This window comes from Lottia gigantea (assembly GCF_000327385.1).
Source record: "Lottia gigantea unplaced genomic scaffold LOTGIsca_10, whole genome shotgun sequence".
NCBI classification, from domain to species: Eukaryota; Metazoa; Mollusca; class Gastropoda; family Lottiidae; genus Lottia; species Lottia gigantea.
Window position 1 is genome coordinate 1,653,253 of NW_008706747.1, and position 20,785 is coordinate 1,674,037.

Genomic DNA, 20,785 nt, shown 5'->3' on the forward strand with positions numbered 1-20,785 from the left:
TTTTACCCTCGACTTTCCGCCTTTTTCCTCGCATTTTCCCCCCGCTTTCTCGCCTTTTTTCTCACTTTCTCACCATTTTCCCCGCTTTCTCGCATTAGTCCTCGAATTCTCATCGCCAAAATTCTCTCCAAACTCCCTGGGATCTGACATATAGAAAATGCTTTAGTTTCTGCAGGTTTTGGCCGATTTCGACTAGACTTGGTATGTATTCCTAGATATATGATTGGAAATTGCAAATATTGACCCGGGTTTAATTCAAGCGGTATTGCAACGCATTTAGTAGTCTCTTACACCCAGACTATACCTGTCCATGACGAGGATCTTTCGTTCAGAGGGACTGGATGATAGAGGCTTCGCATTTAGCGATCCAATATTTCCTATGATTCTCCAAAATCAAAATTATCATGAAGATCTGCGAATCAAATGAAAATTTATAGTTTTCGTGAGATTTCTACCACAACTCTCAGCGGTCTTCGCAAGACTGGGGGTACAAACAGGGGGCAGATTGACTCAATGGAGGGACAACTGCTAAGGCTGAATTCAAATTTTAGCTACACTGTGGTGGTGTCATAGAGGTTTTTTTTTATCAAGAATATTTCAGAAAAAATGTATTGATTTGTGCATTCTGAAACATATTTTAGAGAAAAAAGTTAGACATTTAGATTTGTTGAAAATAAAGTGGGCATACAATTAGGGGTTGCAAACCACTTTTCACGAGGGTCAAATGCCCCCACTCCCACACACACTGTACCCCCACTGACGCCGCAACTGATTGAACCCTGATATCAACCCTTGTTTTATTAACCACATCGTGCCAAAACCACACCTCCATTCGTCATACTTCCTCGCACCATGTCAAAACCCGTATTCGGAATACGATGTATTTACCACAGTGATCCTTTGTTTACCATCAGATTTCAGTAAAAGGTGATGAGAGATGTGCAATGATTTCTAATTCTTCATCATCCCCAAATTTTTGCCTGGACAATGGCGTTAGACTACCCTTTTTCTATTTCCAACTGCCGAGGATATTTAACATGCATAGCCTATAGATTTCGAATCCCCCCCCCCCCAAAAAAAAATTGCCAGGACAAAGGAGTTAGACTACTCTTTTTCGATTTGCATGTACCAAGGATCTTTAATATGCACAACCCGTATAACACCATGTTCCTTCAGTACCGGCATCATATATTGTTTATATTATTGTATATATGCTACCGGTGCTTAAGGAACATGGTAAAACACAGGGTCTCAGTTTATCGTTTCATCCCAACGACTAGACACTTTTTAAATGTTTCCCTTTCCAACCTGCATCACTGATCAGGGGACCTTGTTCAAATCTCGACTTATGCCTAGATTGAATCATAAGATCAGTTGCTCTACGTAACCGCCTGGGCCGCCATATACACCTGGGTATCCCCCGTATCCACCATTATCGCCTGAATGACTTCCACTGTGGCCGTGACTGTGATGTTTCTTGCTGTGTCCACCGCTATGTTTATGTTTGTGGCTGTGACTTCCATGTTTGCTTTTGCTTCCACTGCTGCTAGAGCCGCCATTGTTTCCGTATAGGTTTCGGGGCTGCAATTGCCCCATATGCCCCCTCCCCCCTCAGCCATTGACCCAGAATGGGAATATAAAATATTCTTAAGTAAGTATCTTAAAGGCTAACACACAATATAAAATGATTGACAACCTGTGCTGGGGATCTGCCAAGGCAAAACATTGACTTACAGAGCTTCTCAGGGTACAGGGGAGCATAATATGTTAAAAACAATCCAGGGGAAGGACCCAACTCACTTAAGTACTTAATCAACACGGCTTCGATTTAAAACATCGGAAATTCCTTAAATCTATCAATATGGCTGTAATCAGATCCTTAATTCGGTTACAAAGAACAATATGACGTTATCAACATCTCGTCAGTTCTCACAGAATAGAGAAGTAACACGTGAATACCAAAACGTGACTGACGTGAATCGACGTCGACTACTAATTGATTACTTGTTAATCTGTTTTTGTATAAAAAGCCGAAACTTTATTACAATCATCACCTTTCCAACTTCTTTCTGACTAGAGTTAAAGAAACAGGTAATATGACGTTTTTTTTTTCATTTCAAAGAACAATCTTGAAAATCAATAGTATACCATTTATTGAAAATTGTACGATGGGGATTTTGTGGTAGCGATCATTACTGTGCTTAAATCTATTTTGAAATTTGGTCTGTATTGTGTTGATACGTGGGTAGAATAACAATATCCCTTTGATTCGCCATACTTTATTTCATAACTATCAACATATCGTTACATGTCTTCTGATACATTTCATCACTGCGCATGCTTGACCTTTTCATCCTTAACCCGACCTGACATGACCTACCTATAAACATCACAGTCTGCAAAGGGCTTGATAATGTATTGTAAAGGATTTTTAAAAGGCAATCTTGAAAATTTTTTATCTTACACTGGGTATGAGCACTGTCATTGTGGAATATAGCTCAGTCGGTAGAGAGTCTAATTGTCTGTTGTCTGGCTCAAATATTCTCCAAGGTACGAAAACTCTCATGCCATAGCCAGTACTTCTGAGAGTATGCCCGGTGTCGGCTTTCAACAAATATCACCAATAAAAGGCTTGAATCCGGGTTATTAACAAACATTTTATTTTGACATTAACCCATCTCCAAACACAATTCTTTCAGGTCCAAGATGTTCAAGTTAGTAGCTTTAGCCACATTCATTGGCTGTGCCTTTTCCCAGGGCGGATTCCAAGATTTCGCCAACAAATTAAACCAACAGAGGGCATATGCCACTGCACCCCAGAATGGCCCTGGCACTGTCGGAGCTCCAGGAGGATACCAGTACGGAGGAGCACCTCAAGGGTATGCTGGTGGTTATTACGGTAACACTGGTGGAAGCAGCAGTTCCGGAAGTAAATCCAAGAAACACGGAAGTCATTCTAAGAAACACAAGCACAGTCATGGTAAAAGTCATGGCCACAGTCACAGTCAAGAAGAGTACAATCCTTTTGAAGTTAGAGATGGGGGATACGATCCTTACGCAGCGGCAAACGGTGGATACAACCCGTACGCAACAGCAAACGGATACAACCCCTACAACCCATACGGAAACAATGGCGGCTCTAGCAGCAGTGGAAGCAAAAGCAAACATGGAAGTCACAGCCACAAACATAAACATAGCGGTGGACACAGCAAGAAACATCACAGTCACGGCCACAGTGGAAGTCATTCGGGCGATAATGGTGGATACGGGGGATATGGCGGCCCAGGTGGTTACGGTGGCCCGGGTGGTTACGGTGGCCAAGGTGGATATGTCGGCCCAGGTGGATACACCGCAGGCCCAGGTGGATACAACGGCGGCGCAGGTGGATTTCCCACAGGCACCAACCCTGCAACTAACACCGGAACCAATGGCGGTGTAGATCCATTTGGAAACGTTATCAATGGTCGTTAAATTTTGACCTTCAAAATAAATTCTATTTTTGAATTCAGTCTAATCTTTCAAGTTTGTTTTGAGATTCTACGAATCTTCGGGTGTTGGCTTCCACTGACTGGGCTATAGCTATCAAATTTTGGACTAGATCTTTAGTACCTCTTTGTGCAAAAGAATTACAATACTTCCTCTAATACATCTTGCATTACGAACTTCGTCTCATACCTTGACATCAATAGCCATCTTTCTTTTATCACAGAATGCAGCGATTGGATTAGATTGTACGCAGGAGAATAAAGCCAATCAGAGTCCTCGACAGATAATTTGTTATTATCATGGCCTATTGTTTACTTCCGGTAGAGGAATCTGATTAGTTGTATTCGTTAATGTACAATCCAACCAAATCGCTGCATACAAGAAAAGAGCCAAATGGAGTCAAGGTATCAGACGTAGTTCGTAATAGCTTGACATTGTGAAGATGCCTCTAATTATTAGCGGATGAGCAACTTTTAATGAAGGTCTAACCACTGCGCACAAAGAGGGTTCTTGTTGGTATTGAAGGCATAAGTGTGAGCCAGAGTTATGCTCAAGTGACTCTTATTTGTGTCAATCTCCACGCGATAAATCATTGATAAAACGTCAAAGTTTAGAGGCTCGCCTTTAAAGATCTATAGGCATTCGTTCCATTCATTACCGAACTAGATTCGTATTTACGGGCACACCGAGAAATTCCGAATGACAATTACTCTCATTTTTGGTACCTTTTAAAGGGACAGTTGTGCCATTTTGAGGCATTTTGAGGCATTTTGATTCGTTTTAGTCCTGAACATATGTAAATAATCTTCAGAAGTACCATGTACGCAATCACATAATTCCTTTAAAAATACTTCAAACTAGGAATTTTACTCACTATTTCTATATATGTCTTTTCTATATCACAGAGTATCTTAAATTGACGAGTCGTCATTTTAAAATTCAAACGCAGATAATTCTGGAGACACACGGATTTGAATGCTCAAATTTCAACTGTGAACTGTGAAAATTACAGTTTGTGAGACTAAAGTGATAATGGGTCAAAAATGGCCTTCCAAGAAATTAACCTTCATTTTCATAACTTGGGTTCAGATGCTTACGGCAGTGGAGAAATATTATGCAAAATTTGGTGTGAAGAAATTGAACGTAATTGGGAGCCATGTTATTTGGCTCAGTATGATGTTCTATGTCAGTCGACCTTGTACAAGGATCCATGTCAGTATACTCAGTACCAAGAGTACCAAGAGTCATGTCATATCACTTGATTCAGGATCAAGAGCCATGTTAGTCTATTTAGTACCAGAAGCCATGTTAGTTTACTCTGTACCAGGAGCCATGTTAGTCAACTCTGTACCAGGAACCATGTTAGTCCCCTTAATACCAGGAGCCATGTTAGTCTATTTAGTACCATAGGAGCCATGTTAGTCGACTCAGTATAAGGATCCGTGTCAGTATACTTAGTACCCGGAGCCACGTTATTCTATTTGGTACCAGGAGCCATGTTAGTCTACTTAGTACCACGAGCCATGTTAGTCTACTTAGTACCACAAGCCATGTCAGTCTACTCAGTACCACGAGCCATGTCAGTCTACTCAGTACCACGAGCCATGTTAGTCTACTTAGTACCACGAGCCATGTCACTCTACTCAGTATCAGGAGCCATATTAGTCTATTTAGTACCAGGAGCCATGTTAGTTTACTCAGTACCACGAGCCATGTCAGTCTACTTAGTACCAGAAGCCATGTTAGTCTACTGAGTACCAGGAGCCAAGTCATATGAAACTACGTATGGTTCTTATATAAAACTAACTGGTTCTGGTAACAAGGTCGGATGTTAACAGCAGTTAGCTTTTTGAAAATGAGTCATAATTAGATTTTGACTCACTGTATGATCATTATCAATTCTGGCACTAATGTAAAGAAAAATACAGTATTTTAATCAAATTTTATTTCTTTCTATGGAAATCCTCCGTTATTATTGTTAATGGGATTTCCGTTTGCGTCATATTGGACGTTTGATCCGGTATTTCCTCCATTGAAATTGTTGTTAATGGGATTTCCATTTGCGTCATATTGGACGTTTGATCCGGTATTTCCTCCATTGAAATTGTTGTAAATGGGATTTCCGTTTGCGTCGTATTGGACGTTTGATCCGGTATTTCCTCCATTGAAATTGTTGTTAATAGGATTTCCGTTTGCGTCGTATTGGACGTTTGATCCGGTATTTCCTCCATTGAAATTGTTGTTAATGGGATTTCCGTTTGCGTCATATTGGACGTTTGATCCGGTATTTCCTCCATTGAAATTGTTGTAAATGGGATTTCCATATGCGTCATATTGGACGTTTCCCCCATTGTAATTGTTGTTGATGGGATTTCCGTATGCGTCGTATTGAGCTCCACCATTTCCACCGTAATACCCGGCATTTCCTCCGTATCCGATTGGATTTCCGTAAGCATCGTAGCCGTATCCACCGTATCCGCCGTAGCTGCCGCTTCCACTATGGCCACCACTATGACTGTGTTTTCTGCTGTGACTCCCGTGTTTCTTGCTGTGACCTCCGTGCTTCTTGCTGTGACTTCCGTGTCCGTGTTTTTTGCTATGACTTCCATGGCTTCCGTAACTTCCACCAAATCCATATCCATTTCCGCCGTAGCCGTAACCTCCAGCTGCATAGGGATCGTAGTAGTATCCTCTGTTTTGGTTACCTCCGTAAGGTGCGGGGTATCCGCCGTTGTAGCCACCGTAACCGCCGTAATTTCCACCAGAATGACCTCCGGAATGACCTTTTGAATGACTTCCCGAATGACCTTTCTTGTGTTTCTTGGAGTGACTGCCGTGACTGTGCCCACTGCCGTGTCCGCTTCCGTGACCGCCATTGTAACCACCGTAGCCGCCGTTGTAACCGCCACCGTAGGCCAGAGCGTTCTGCTGATTTAGGGTATTGCCATAATCATTGAACCCTTGCGAGTAAGCATAAGCGATAATAGCTACAAGCAATGCTAGCTTAAACATCTTGAAGATTATTCTGAAATATTCAATAAGAGCAATTGATTCGACTGTAGAGACCAATGATCGTCTGTTTTCTGGGTGAACAACTAGGGTCTTAATATGTCGTTAAACGTCTCTCAGCAACTTGGTCTCAGGCGTATGGCTGTAGCAATCAACAATTCAGTTAAATTACCTATTTTTCATTTTGAACGATTGTAAAACTTTTAAATTTGACACTGTAAATATCCACTATGCAGCCCTTTGCATCAAAAATGTAAGTCTGCATGGGTAACTGCCCTTGTGTCGTGGCTCATTCGAATGTACCATAAAGAAATTTACTACAATTTTTTCAGAAGCTCTTACCTCTCGTCCTGAAGAATTAACTTAAAAACTAAATTTTTTTTTTGCCTTTTATAATCAATAAGTAAGGTCAATCGTCAAATTCATTGCGTCATTTTGAAAAATCATACTATTGTCACCTAATGTTCCTGTGGGAACCAGCTACGTGGTCATAATTAGTTAAGGTGAACATAAAAGTACAGTTTCGTGATTTCACAGTAATGAATTTGACCTTGACCTCTGTTCATTGCGGAGCCTGCAATGGGGTGGGGGAAAGGGGCAGGGGCAAGACAAATATAATTTTTACGCCGAGTTATGTTATATACCGCTATGTTATCTTATGCTACGCTACGTCATCTTTTGTTACGCTATGTTATCTTATGTTACGTTATGTTATCTTATATTACGCGACGTTATCTTATGTTACGCTATGTTATCTTATATTACGCGATGTTATCTTATATTACACTATGTTATCTTATATACCGCTATGTTACCGTATGTTACGCTATGTTATCTTATGCTACGCTATTTTATCTTATATTACACTATGTTATCTTATATACCGTTATGTTATCTTATATTACGCTATGTTATCTTATATTACGCTATGTTATCTTATGTTGACGCTATGTTATCTTATGCTACGCTATGTTATCTTATGTTACGCTATGTTATCCTATGTTATTATATATTGATCTTCGCTATGTTATGTTGATCTACGCTATGTTATGTTTCATTAAGTTACACAATGTTATCTTTTTTATTATGTTTGAATATGTTATATTATGTAACGTTATTCTATGGCTGTGCTATGCCAAGCATATTGCTGTGCTATTCTTTATCTTAGCTATACTCTACCTAACATTGATGTTGCTCTGACGTTAACTTTAATACATACTATCAACTATACAAATATAACATACTAGCGTTATGCAGAATTATTTTGGGCTAATTGTGTGTCAACAATTTCTGTTCAATGCTTTATACAGGTGCATAAAAATGTGCATCTGAAATTTTTTGATTAAACTTCTATAAATATAGATCAAAATAGCTGATCTGCACTCTATCAGAAACTTGGATACAGAGATTCAGGTATGAAAGTAACCGTTGTGGAGGGTGTTATAGTTTGGTTTCTGAGGGTCATTTCTAGACCGCTCCAACTGTCTGTGGATTGCAATAAGTCTTTTCAATGTAGCTTGAGGGCTACTGTACACAGTAAAGGATTGGATTATCAAAGATGGGCCGATACTCGCTTCTGTCATTGGCCCATCCTTGTGGTTTTTTGAAGCATTGTTGGCTGAATGTTGTGGACTTTGTGTCAACCGTCAATTTCGGAGATTGAAAAGGGGTTGTATGGATTATTTATGTGTCTCGGGGACATGTATGACCTTGAACACCATTTCCGTCGGAGGTGTGTAGTTCCTGCAATTCCAGAAACATTTAGCAAAACTATGATGCAGCTCTTTTGCTTTCGTTTCGTTTTCTTTGTGTAGCCACTTTACCGTGAAGTTTCTATACTAAAAAAAAAACTACTAAAAAAAAAACGAAACGAAAGTTGGGTCTAATTTTAATGAGATATTTTCAAATATGACTGCTTTGAGTTTCGCTACCCCACAATTCATAGTCAATATTTAGATAGTTCGGGATCAGCCATATTAATGTTTAAGTCCAATTTCGTTTCAGAGAAAATCAAAATGATGAAGGTTATTATCGTTGCTTTGTTGTGTATCGCCTGCCTTACTACTGTACAAGCTGTATACGTCAATTCACCAAAGTTTCCACCGAGGGACATGAATCGAATCCAGCCAAGTTACTCAGGTTACAATCCTGGATATGGCGGAAATAACGACGGCGGAAGCGGAAGTAGTAGTAGTAGTAGTAGCAGCTCTAGTAGTAGCAGTGGATCAAGTTCTAAATAAATGAACAACTACAGAGGTTAGCTCTTCGTTTTTTTTTTCTTTCTAACTGGGACCTTATTCTTTAAAACTTGATGGTGGCGGGTTACCCCTCTGCCCCTACTTTGGCTCCGCCACTGTTCGGGCAGAAAATGATTCCCGAATAAACTATCGTGTTCACACCTTAGACCACACCCAACAATATTCAGTTTTATACTGTAACCCATAATATGTTCGTATATTTGTTTCCTTCATTTCAGGCTAACGACAGAGAATTTGAAATAAATTGTAAAACCTTAAAAATGTCTGTTTATGGTTTGGTTTCGGGAGATTTTAACAAATCATAGCAAAAGCATTTACTGGAGGAGTGCCTTGCTGAATTTGACATCCGTAAAAAGACGACTCAGGTTCCAACAGAAATAACGTTTTTATTGGATGTTCAAGTTCTTTAAAGTAACTCAATAGTACCCTTGGACACCACCATATGTATTCCCATACCCACCGTAGCCTGTCGCAGAGCTGGAATACGAACCAAGGGCATTAACTCCTCCATTAAAGTCATACCCAGTGGACACTCCACTAGATACGCCATAATCATTATAACCGCTATCATAGTAGCCATCACCTGCTGAATAGCTATCACCGTACCCCCTTGTCAAATAGCCATCGCCGTAACCACTTGTCGAATAGCCATCTCCGTAACCACTTGTCGAATAGCCATCGCCGTAAACAAGTGGCGAATAGCCGTCGCCGTAACCACTTGTCGAATAGCCATAGCCATCGCCATAACCACCCATCGAATAGTCTTCACCGTAATCGAGTGGCGAATAGTCATTGCCGTAACCCAGTGGCGAATAGTCATCACCACCAAGAGCATATTCATGAGTATGAGTTGAGACAACTGGGACTGTCCTCACTTGCACTGGGACTGGGACAGGAACAGGAACGGGAACTGGTTTAGGCTCTGGTATTCGAACTGGCACCGGAACCGGAACTCGTCTGGTAACCGGAAATGGTTGTGGTACCGGAACCGCTTTAGGAACAACGAGTGTCTGTCTGTCATGAACCACTGGTTGCTGAACTTGAGTGACTTGTGGTTGAGTTGGGACCGGAACACGGACCATAATCACTGGTCGTCTTCTGGTGATGGATCTGGACATTAATCCAGCGAGTAGGCCGAGACCGTTGATCTCTAGATGTGCCGAAACACATGATATCGCCAAAGGCAATACCAGAAGCAATATAGATAACTTCATTCTGAAAATGGTAAGGTATGCATCATGTTAAACCATTTTCTTAAATATTGACAACATAAATGGCGTGGGGCAGATGTGCACCTTAGAGAACTACCATGGAATACCATTTGTGTGGATGTTACTCGAAACAAAACACGGAATCGTTCACGAGTGTGCGGAACTGTTGACTTTACGATTGCCGTTCCGTTGTCGCTAGTTTATGAAACATAGTATTTGAAGAGATGCATCTCCACCCCAACCCACTCCCAAATAGAGACAACTAGATCAACTAACCTGCTAGTTCAAGTAACAGCATCAACAGGAGGAAGAACTGTCGAGCTAAAGTGAAACCAAGCCATGACTGGTGAAGAAAACAGAGCAGAGTTCAGCCGAACCCAATTAATGAGAGTCGTCTTCTCTAATTAACTATAGGAACAGATGGTGGCCTATTTGAACAAGCTCAGATCATCACGTCTAAGATCTTAATGATCCTCGGGTCAGCTGTCTCTTTCCACTGCCTCATCAGTACTTTTAGATACAGTTCTAGAGTTTTCGTTTCGTATATTTTCACTGTGCTATGTTCTTTCAGGCTTTTTCCTTGAAGGGACACTTTCACCGTCCTTTTGATCAATGGTGCTTCATTATTTTTAGCCAAGCTAATCAGTTATCAATCTTCGCAGCTCATCGTCGAAATGTTAGTCGTCTTAGCCATGTGTGCACATAGTTATCCACATCTGAACGTTACATTGACGACCAGTGGCGGTTCCTGTGGGGGTACAGGGGGTGGGGTGGGGGGGGGCTGGGGATTTGCCCCCCTAGAAAAGTGGTTTGCACCCCAATTGTCCCCACTTCATTTTCATTTGTGCGAAAAACGATATTTTCTCAGCTATTGTTGAAAGTTAAGACTTAACTATGTTCGAATCCATTTGGCTTCGGTTATAATGGGGCGTTTTGATCGCGGTAACGAAGGAGTGGTCGATTAATAGTGCCTGATCTGTTGGGTCTTATTTTAAACACGAACGAACTTTAACACCTCAATTGTTGAGAACTATGAGTTGATTAGAGATTATAAACCCCCATCTCGAGGGATTTTCTGATGGAAAGGGTTTGAATATCATAAAAACCCGAGGAACGTATTCTTATAAACAGCTAGGACTTTTTTTATAGATATTTTTTACGGAAGAACAATGAAAATGAAATAAGGGGAGCAACTCCTGCATTCAAGACTCCGTCAGTTCAGATAGCGGCGACCAGTGAGCAAGACCTTCTATTGTTAAGAGATTGGAGATTGGCATTTCACATGAAGCTAACTCAGACTATTCCTCAATCCGCCCCCCTCCCTATCTACCGTAACATAGTATGGTGAATATCCCATAGATGTTTTTGGAAATAATTGACAAACATGTTTGCTTATAAGCTTTATTATGACAATTTACCATATAGCTGAAAATAAAGGAGAACAATATTAATTGAATATGTTGTAATGGTTCAATAATTCAGTTTCAATATCAATTTCAAATGACAACTATATCTTGAGTGAACATTGTTACTTTGAAAAATCGTCTTCTGAATCAAATGTAATCAAATAGAACACTTTGGAATATTTTAGATGATTAAATACCTACTCTAATAATAATCGTGATGGTCGTGATGATGGTGGTGGTGTCCGAAACCTCCCAGTAAGCCAGCCAAACCTCCGATTCTGTTCAGACTACTCATTCTACCGAGACCACTCATTCCACCGAATCCGCCAAGTCCACCCAGTCCACCAAGGCCTCCAAATCCCCCGAGACCTCCAAGACCTCCAAAGGTTCTCATCATAGGCATTGATATCATAGGAGTGACAGCAGCGACTTGTTGAACTGGTTGCACCACGTGATGCGTCTGTCGTACATGGGTAACTGGCTGTTCGCGAACTACGTGGGGAACAACGTGCTGGACGACATGTCTAACGACGTGCTGGACGACTTGTTGCGGCGCTGCTTCAATCATCCGTTGTTGGACTTGTGGTTGTTCGTGAACGACATGCTCGATCACTTGAGGAGCAGGTGCTTGTTCTTGAACTTCGTGGATCTCAATGACTTGTTGCTGTTGCGGTGGTGCTTCTTGATAGATCACTTGTGGAGGTGGAGGTGGGGCTTGTTGGTAGATAACCTCTGGTGGGGGTGGTGGAAGCTGTTCGTAGATGATTTGTGGTTGTGGTGCTGGTGGAAGTGGCTCGTAGATCTGTGGCTGTTGTTGGATAAACGGCTGGGGTGGCGGTGGTGGTGGTGGAGGAGGAGTTTGGATTGGTGGTAACGGTGCTGGAGCGGGAGCCGGAGCTGGAGTTGGGGCTGGAAGCGGGGCCGGAGTTGGAACTGGAGTTGGCGCCGGAGTTGGAATAGGTTGTGGTACTGGTTGCGGGATAGGTTGTGGTTGTTGAACTGGTCGTGGGATTGGTTGTGGCTGTGGGGCTACGATAGGAAGAGGTGCTGGAATAGGTTGTGAAACAGGTGAAGGAATGGGGAAGCGTACTGGCTGTTGGACAATAGGACGCTGCTGCTGGATAACAGGAAGTGGTTGTCTGATGATCGGTGCTTGCTGTTGGATAAGCGGTTGTCGAACGATCGTTTGTCCACCAATAGGAAGTCGCCCTCCTAGTGTTTGTCCACCAATAACCTGTTGACCACCATAAACTTGGCCTCCGTATGGTACTCGTGTGCCTCCATATTGAACAGGTGCGCCACCATATTGAATTGGAGCGCCACCGTACTGAATTGGAGCTCCACCGTATGGCACTGGTGCACCACCTATTGGTCGGAATTGGGCATTAACGGATGCCGCGCAGTATCCTAATACAAGTAGACACAATGCCTTCATCTCGCAGCTCTAAAAGAAAAAGGAAAACGAATCTAGAACATTATATTCAATTAGGGAACATGGATGTGAATGTTCAGGGAGACATGAAGTAATGTATCATGTTTCATTCAAAGCACACAGTCAGTAAGTTTCGATCTAAGTTGCGATTTAGACTAAAAACAGAATTGAAGTCACAAATGACTCTGCGCTCTGGAGTATGTCAACTCTTTAGAACAGTATGGTTAGCTGCTCATATTTACATCCATTACCAACAAAATGACTGAAATAAAGGGGGGAATATTTGGAAGTGATCGATGCCAAAAACCATTCGCAAAAAATGAGCAACAGTTTCTAGCTTGCTTCAGATTGCCAAGATGTTCATTTTTTTTAAAATCCAACAACCAATGGGCGGTTGAGTTCTACCTTATGCAGCCAAGGAAATCCTCGAAATGGGCTCCCGTCGAGCAATGGTGGATATGAAATTGAAAGTAACTTACTGTTTTGAAGCCTGTAAGAGAATGTGACAATTCCGCGGTCTAAACAGAAAGTCAACAAGGAAACAGATCACTAGGTCAGAAAATTATAGGGAAGAAAGTTCTCGATCACATTGTCGTAGCTTCTGACGTCTTCTGGCGGAACACGTGTATTCTGGATCTTAATTGGGTCACGTTCTCATCAGCTGTGGTTGTTGTTGATGATATGCAAACAAAGATGGTCCTCATTAGGCTACTGATTAGCTGAGATAGCTTCTTAATCTTCAGCTGGACTTTATTGTCCTCTCTTAATGGCTTCTCGTATAGATGGCGGGAAAGGGCATTGTGTCAGAGTAACAGCAAAAACTAGGTACGCTCCCAGAAAAATTCCAAAGGGAGTTATACACCAAAATGTTAGATATGTACTGAGTCTACAAATGGGCTATTCAAAGAACCCCAAGGTTCTGTCATTCTAGCTTTGAAATTTCAATTTGACAATTGTACCGTGGGTGAAATAACCAACGCTCTTTCTTGTATTGTTATGTCCGTCTTTTCGGAGCACTTAAAAAGGGACAGTACTGCAATACCAAAAGGGAAAATCCTACTCCTCGAGTGTTTTGTGGTACCGTGTGGGTCCTATGGGCATTCTAGAATATCTGGTAATGTCTTGATGGACTCATTAATGGTTCGGCTTTGTACAGATATCCAAATCGATGCGAAATGTGGCTGTTAAGATGAGCAAAAAATTGGTCGGAGCAACTCCCATCAAAGGTGTCCTTTTATGTCTGGCCCTAAACGTATATCTGTATAGCACGTTCTAGGAACGGGTAGGGCTAGGTTTTGTCGATCTAAAGGTACATGTGATGATATGTCACAATTGACCTGCCGAGCCACTATTGAAAGATTTCAGCTCCAAACCTTGACTTCCCATACCAATGCATCCATGCTAAGTGGGTCAGGGGGTTTCGATCACGTACTTCATGCTGACGAATGCAGAATATTGCCCACAGGTGTGGTGGAGTTTTGTATTTGTAATTCTTAAAGGCATTCTACCTCTTTTGTACGCTAATGTTATAAGCCAAGTTAGAGAATTATTTTTTTTGGGGCTCATTCTAGGCGGTAGTACACCTTTAATACCATGTTGCTTCAAGGAAGATTGAAGATTTTTCATATAAAAAAACAAACATATTTTAAGTTAATTCATCCTTTATTTAAATAAAATCACAAGCCCTCTTGGGCATTTATTTCTTGAAATAGCCACCCATACTACCAAGATTTCCCCATCCGGATTCCAAACCACCGAGAGAGCTTCCGAAGCCTCCGAATCCACCAAAACCATTGAGTCCTCCACCAAGCCCAAGACCAGTGGTCATTGGGGCGACTGATGTAACTGGTGCGGCGTAAGTATGAGTGGTAGTGTGGACTGTAGGTGCAGCGGCGACGGTGTGAGTGACCGGGGCAGCAACCGGTGTCGGAACAGCAGCAACTACTGGTTGTGGTCTAGCTAAGGTATGAAGTAATAGAAGAGCTGCCAAGTTGTTGTTAGTGTCGTCTTCGTGATGATGGTAATCGTCATCGTGATGATCGTGATGATCGTTGTAATCACGATGGTTGTAGTTGTCTTCGTACGAGTAATGGTCATAGTTGTTGTACTGTCCGTTTGTGTTACCGTTGGTGTAAAAACCGTTATTGTTGGTACCAGTACCACCGTTGTTATTGTAGTTGTTGTTGTAATTCAAACCGTCGTAATTGTCGTTTCCGTTGTAGTAATCGGCATACGTCTGACGGTTGTTGTTGTGATGGTAATCGTGATGGTGATCGTCGTAACTTCCGTGATGATCGTCGTCACTGACGTGATGGTGGACAACGTGATGGACGTCACCTCCGCCCAAAGCACTAAGTAATGGACTATAACCGCCGAGACCAAACTGTCCCAAAGCAGATGAAACTGCTACAGCAAAACAAACGATCGACAGGGTATTCATTTTCTTGGCTTGCCACTGAAATTGAAGTCAAAACGTACAATGAATGGCCGAAGAATCTGACCTCATCCGATTCTAATGCCAAACAAAAGATACTAACTAGCTTCCAAGCCTCTGTCATCCAGTCCAAACAGCTACGACGAAGGTGCGTCAAAGACAAGAGAAGTCTGGATGTCAGTGACCACCAGTATCCACGCATTTCAGAAAAGAATTTTGCACTAAATATGTCTATGCCTAATTAACGATTAATAATTTAAAAACGTTAGGTCGGGATGTCGACCACAAAACATGCTATTATTGATCCATTAAAGCAGATCTTTTAGAAGTTTAAAAATTGAAGATCAGAGAAGAAAGGCGAATCGCTTACCAGAGCTACCAAACACTGCGTCTGTTTCCAACGAAAATGAAAGTAATCTTCCTTCGAGACCAATTAAAACTTTTATCTGACCTAAATTCTGAGTTGACCTAGATCTACGACCTTAGTTAGTTAATGATTTTAAGATTTAAGGCAATGTTTGTTTTACAACTTCCGGCAGATGATTTGAACGTGACATCCGTTCTGATGGACGGATCACTGAGGGGTCCAGGTGGTCGGGGAATACTTGAAGACGCTAATGAGGTTGATGACGATACTCAATCTAATGAACAGCTGTTGATGGAAGCTCTGTGAAAGTTCACTGTCATTTTATCCACTGGAGAGCTGAGGTACTGGTCAACTCAAGGTAAGTAACTGACTTAGCTGTATGAAATCTTCAGAATAAGATTTGCAGACTTTGTTGAATAAGGTTTAGTAGGTTTAAAATTGAAAAATTCAAAGTTAACTTTATTACACCCTTTCATATCCACTGCCTGATTGGTCATCTTTACTAAAATGTTGTTTTCGTTTTCAGTCTTTGAATGATGAAGTATTTGGTTATATTAGCAGTAGTAGTTGGTTGTGTTTACAGCCAAACATCACCAACAGCAGCCGGTGGTGGTGCCCTCAACAATTGGAACAACAACAATGTAGGTTACGATGGTTACCGTAACGACTACAACAACAATGGCGGATATAATGGCTATGATAATACTTGGAACAATGGCGGCCAAACCATCACAGGTATTTTTGAAAAGTTGAAGGTCATCTACATTTGTTTTGTTTTCGTCCCCCGAGCTGCCTAATGACTCTTTTACCATTTCCTGATAAACATTTCCCCATTTGTCACTGCATGACATTACCAAAACTTCATGTTAAAAGACAGATGCGGAAAAGGGGGACGTAATTTCATTACATTTCATTTTCTTCAGGTGCCGATGGAGCCTATCATGGTACTACGGGTTACAATAATGGTTACAATTCCAATGGTTACGATAACCATGGCAGCAACAACAATGGTTACTACGGTAGTTGCCATGGAGCCAACTGTGGTCATGGTGACAGCTACGGTCATGGTGACTATCACCATGATGATTATCACCATAGCAACAGTCACTACCACGACAGTCATTACCATGGTGATCATTCTTCTTCGTCATCAAACTTGGCCACAAGCCAAATCCTGAGCATCTTGTTAAGCTCTCTTGGTGGAGGTGGATACGGAGGCAATATGGGCGGTTTTGGAAACTTCGGAAGCTTGGGAGGCTTAGGAAGTATCTTCAATGGATTTGGTGGATATGGCAGCGGTTTTGGAGGCCTCTTCAAAAGGTACGATTCCTTCGGCTTAGCATTTGCATCATGGCAAATAATTGGGTTTGAGTTTATTCAGAACAGCAGCATAGGTAAAAATAAACGTGTACATGCAAGCGACAAAAAGGCAGCAAGGGCAATAGCTCAGTATCTATCTTGATTCAGACCACAAATATATAAACAATAAGCCCGAATCACTGTCTAAAAAGATTATTTCTAAATTCTATAATATATACATATTTGCATAATGAATTGAATGGACGAGCTATCGTAATATCTGGTGAGTAAGTGTGGATAAGTTGAATTGTATGTAAATGTTTTACACTCTATCGTTTATTCTAAGATTTTCTAATTTTTTTTTTTCAGATAAGCCATTAGGGCGACGTCAAAGGTTCTTGCAGTTGAAGATGAATTGTATTTATTGACAATAAAACGTATATTATATATAACTTATATTATATATCGATCGTTCGTCTTATGATATCGGGTTAAATGAACGGGAGTCCATTATGATAAATAGGACTGTAAGCCTGGCAGACCCCCGACCTCAATGACCTCTCAATTGCCCCTTCTCTCTCCCTTTTGGATACGCCCCTCGAGCCATTGTATCTTATATTTCAAAATGATCATTCTATGATTAATATTATTGTTATATTTGAGACGTCATTGTTTAGATTGTTTTGGAGTCTACTACCACTGAAAATTTCATAAATTCTGCTTAGTTATTTTAATACCTAAACGGTTGGAGAGTTGGAGAACAGTAACCCATGATAAGTATTCGGAGTACTGTAATTCGTAAAATGAGTACCTCTCAATATAAGAGAATACCCCATAGAGCCCTCTATGTCCGCGCCCTCCCCTCCTGGGAAACTATCCACCCAATACTCCATCTGGAGTCCCATAATAATCCTCACTTTCTTTTTTCAAAACAACCCCCGCAACATCAACTCCTCCTTTGCCTCTCCCCCATTACTGTTCGTCCCCTTACTCTCTGATTTTGCTACCTAGCTACTCCCTACTCTCCCAGTATCGTTCACCCCTTAATCTCTGCTTCCCTTGCTGTACTCTCCCCGTTCGCCCCCTACCTCTCTGCTTTTCCTGTCTAGTTCACCCCCATCCTCTCTGTTTTTCCCAGTGACTTCTTGCCCCTGTTTCGTTCGTCCCTTCCTAACTATCTGCACTCTCCGTCTCGTTCGTTCCCTAACAATCTGATCTCCCTGTCCCTTACGCCCCCTTACTCTGTTTTTCCCTGTCCCGATCGTCACTTCCAAGCCATTTCTTTTTCCTTGGCTGGGGTTTCTTCTTCTCTACTTCAGTGGGAAGCCAGTCAACGTAACTCTTTAACCGATCCGATATCTCCTTTGATTATCTAAAATTAATATAAAATCTCATCGATATATCACGTTCGAGGAATGGGTAGGGTCAAATTTCTCGAAATTTTCTAAGATATTCTGAAAAGTTGTTCAAATATTGACAAATCTGAATAAACAATATGTGACATCATACGAAGCCGCTTAATAATGAGAGTCCTAATTAACTAATTAGACCAGGACAGCTGTTGTTAGTCTGATCTCCTCGTCTCGCTTCCTGTACAGAGTCAGCTCTTCGTCCACAACGTCTGAAGAAGGTACAGGTAAGACTTTCTAAAGTTGTTAATTCCGAGTATTAAAGGTGTTTGCACTATTACAATTTTCAATCAGGCTTCTGCTGCTCCTGCAATTCCACTAAAACTAAGTGTTTGATGAACAAGTCGGTTTGAAATCTGATTTACCGTCTATGCCCTCTACAACAAAGTTAACTCTTACCATAGCTTTTGCTATTGTCATTGTTCGCTTTGGACAGAATAAAATTGATTGTCGGTTTCGTAAATTGCAGATAACGAAATGAGACAATTAACAGTATTAGCTGTGTGTTTGGTAGCTGTTTACGGACAAACATCACCAATCAACAACCCACCTACAACTTATAATGGTGGCTCAAACAATGGGGGGTTCATAGACAATACTTACAACGGAGGCTTTCCTGGTGGAAACACGGGATACAATGGCGGATACAATGGTGGCAATGGAGGTTACGACAACGGATACAACAATGGCGGATACAATGGTGGATACAATAACAACGGCGGATACAACAACGGCGGATACAACAATGGCGGATACAACGGTGGCTTCAATACCAATGGCGGATACAACAACAATGGGGGCTACAGCAATGGCGGATACAATAACTACAATGGTAAGAACTTCTACGTCAATTTGACTGCAATGACCATCGTTCTTGTCATACGGAAAGCAGTAATTTGATTGGATTGTAGGCTAGAGAATACAGCCAATCTTGATTGTTAAAAGATTGTTGACATTATGGCTTTTTGTTTGCCGACGTTTTGTTGAGGGCTCTGGATTCTGATTGGCTGTATTCGTTAGCGTACAATCCAATCAAATCACAAATTTTCGTGATACAAGAAAGGTGATTATTGCAGTCAAGGTATAAGACGCATTTTTTATTTATTGGATTGCCATTGTGAAGATATTATGTTGGTCAGTGTAACATTGTAAGCTGATGAACTTTGATTTGAAGTTGGAACTAAGGTGACAATGAGATAATGGTATGAATGCATTGTCCCATTTTTTCAAAAACGAGACATTTGGACAAAGTTATTGACCTATGACAAGAGCCCTTTAAGATTTGTTGTTTCTACGTATACATTTTGAAGTTTTAGTTGTTCATTTCTCAGAATGTTTCATCTGACATTACAGGTTACAACAGCAACTACGATCACCACTATGACGATCATCACCATGACGACCATCATCATTATGACGACCACCATCATGGCGACTACGAACATGCCATCGAAGCTGCCAATCGTGCAGCGTTCACTGCAAACATGGCCGCAGCTTCACTTCTGAAAATGATGATGCAGATGCCGCAACATAATGTCGCTTCATCTACGGCTTCAACCGTCCACACCGTAGCTGCACCAGCTCCAACAAAGACCATTATCCACAAATACGTTACTTCCGCTCCTGCGCCGACAAGAACGGTTCACAGATACGTCACTTCCGCCCCTGTGACTCAATCCTACGCCCGACCCCCACCTCCACCTTCTAGTTATTCTGCACCCATTTCGTACCCTTCGTCTAGCTCGTACACCTCTTACCCTATTCCCTCAGAACCTGCTTACTATGACTCCTATTCGCCATATGGTAACCAGAATGGGCCCATTTACAGAATGAAATAAATTAGGTACAGATCCGAGAAATAAATTATGATGAAACCATTTGCCTCGTCTTTACGTTTTCACACTGGTCAAGCTGTTACGAACTTTATCTTAACAGTCACCTTTTTGCGTCACGAATGCAGCGATTTTCTTGGATTGTCAGCTAGCGAATACAACCAATCAGAGTCCTCGACATAAAGAGTTTAAACATCATGGCTAATGGCTGTACAATCCAATCAAATTCCTGCATTTACAAACTTCCGAGAACCATAAGATACTGAATTCACGTTCTTGTTCGCGTCAAGCTGGTAAAAAACGGATTTGATTTAATTTTGAGTTCACAACTTAGAAAAGATCCTCTTTGAGAAAGTAACGAAGGTTAAGAAATGTTAAAATCTTTATTTTCCATATACATTATCATCTTTCAATTTGTTAAATAACTTAACGTATTGGATTCTCTCTGAAAACAAAGAAAGGCAAAAGACAATGACAGTGAATATGACGCTAAATATGGCAGCGGGCAGTGACGAAATGTTTGGATCAAAGGCTGCCAGGGCACACTGCCCAACACCTAAAATTGCTTGGTAAATTTTACATAATTAATACTTTTGGCCCCTTATCCAAAAATCAATGATACGAAGTGGGCTGCAATAACCC

General features: G+C 41.3%; 7 protein-coding genes across 7 annotated transcripts; 3 read left to right on the forward strand and 4 right to left on the reverse strand.

Annotated features, from left to right (window-relative positions):
• Positions 1 to 2,065: 2,065 nt before the first annotated feature.
• On the forward strand, positions 2,066 to 3,507 carry LOTGIDRAFT_229956 (hypothetical protein). The gene is made up of 2 exons (XM_009046112.1): positions 2,066 to 2,091; positions 2,700 to 3,507. Exon 2 carries the CDS (start codon positions 2,707 to 2,709, stop codon positions 3,469 to 3,471), a length of 765 nt encoding a protein of 254 aa, XP_009044360.1. The 5' UTR covers positions 2,066 to 2,091; positions 2,700 to 2,706; the 3' UTR covers positions 3,472 to 3,507.
• Positions 3,508 to 5,439: 1,932 nt separating this feature from the next.
• On the reverse strand, positions 5,440 to 6,498 carry LOTGIDRAFT_156092 (hypothetical protein; the record flags this gene model as incomplete). The annotated part of the gene is made up of 1 exon (XM_009046113.1): positions 5,440 to 6,498. The coding sequence occupies one exon, from the start codon at positions 6,496 to 6,498 to the stop codon at positions 5,440 to 5,442; it is 1,059 nt and encodes a 352-aa protein (XP_009044361.1).
• Positions 6,499 to 9,169: 2,671 nt separating this feature from the next.
• On the reverse strand, positions 9,170 to 9,967 carry LOTGIDRAFT_156093 (hypothetical protein; the record flags this gene model as incomplete). The annotated part of the gene is made up of 1 exon (XM_009046114.1): positions 9,170 to 9,967. The coding sequence occupies one exon, from the start codon at positions 9,965 to 9,967 to the stop codon at positions 9,170 to 9,172; it is 798 nt and encodes a 265-aa protein (XP_009044362.1).
• A 1,605-nt stretch (positions 9,968 to 11,572) lies between these two features.
• On the reverse strand, positions 11,573 to 12,805 carry LOTGIDRAFT_156094 (hypothetical protein; the record flags this gene model as incomplete). The annotated part of the gene is made up of 1 exon (XM_009046115.1): positions 11,573 to 12,805. One exon carries the CDS (start codon positions 12,803 to 12,805, stop codon positions 11,573 to 11,575), a length of 1,233 nt encoding a protein of 410 aa, XP_009044363.1.
• A 1,693-nt stretch (positions 12,806 to 14,498) lies between these two features.
• On the reverse strand, positions 14,499 to 15,438 carry LOTGIDRAFT_156095 (hypothetical protein; the record flags this gene model as incomplete). Its single annotated transcript, XM_009046116.1, has 2 exons — positions 14,499 to 15,257; positions 15,304 to 15,438. The coding sequence occupies 2 exons, from the start codon at positions 15,436 to 15,438 to the stop codon at positions 14,499 to 14,501; spliced, it is 894 nt and encodes a 297-aa protein (XP_009044364.1).
• Positions 15,439 to 16,139: 701 nt separating this feature from the next.
• On the forward strand, positions 16,140 to 17,330 carry LOTGIDRAFT_156096 (hypothetical protein; the record flags this gene model as incomplete). Its single annotated transcript, XM_009046117.1, has 3 exons — positions 16,140 to 16,338; positions 16,527 to 16,997; positions 17,272 to 17,330. The coding sequence occupies 3 exons, from the start codon at positions 16,140 to 16,142 to the stop codon at positions 17,328 to 17,330; spliced, it is 729 nt and encodes a 242-aa protein (XP_009044365.1).
• Positions 17,331 to 18,788: 1,458 nt separating this feature from the next.
• LOTGIDRAFT_156097 (hypothetical protein) lies at positions 18,789 to 20,149 on the forward strand (the record flags this gene model as incomplete). Its single annotated transcript, XM_009046118.1, has 2 exons — positions 18,789 to 19,143; positions 19,665 to 20,149. The coding sequence occupies 2 exons, from the start codon at positions 18,789 to 18,791 to the stop codon at positions 20,147 to 20,149; spliced, it is 840 nt and encodes a 279-aa protein (XP_009044366.1).
• Between the last annotated feature and the right edge of the window lie 636 nt (positions 20,150 to 20,785).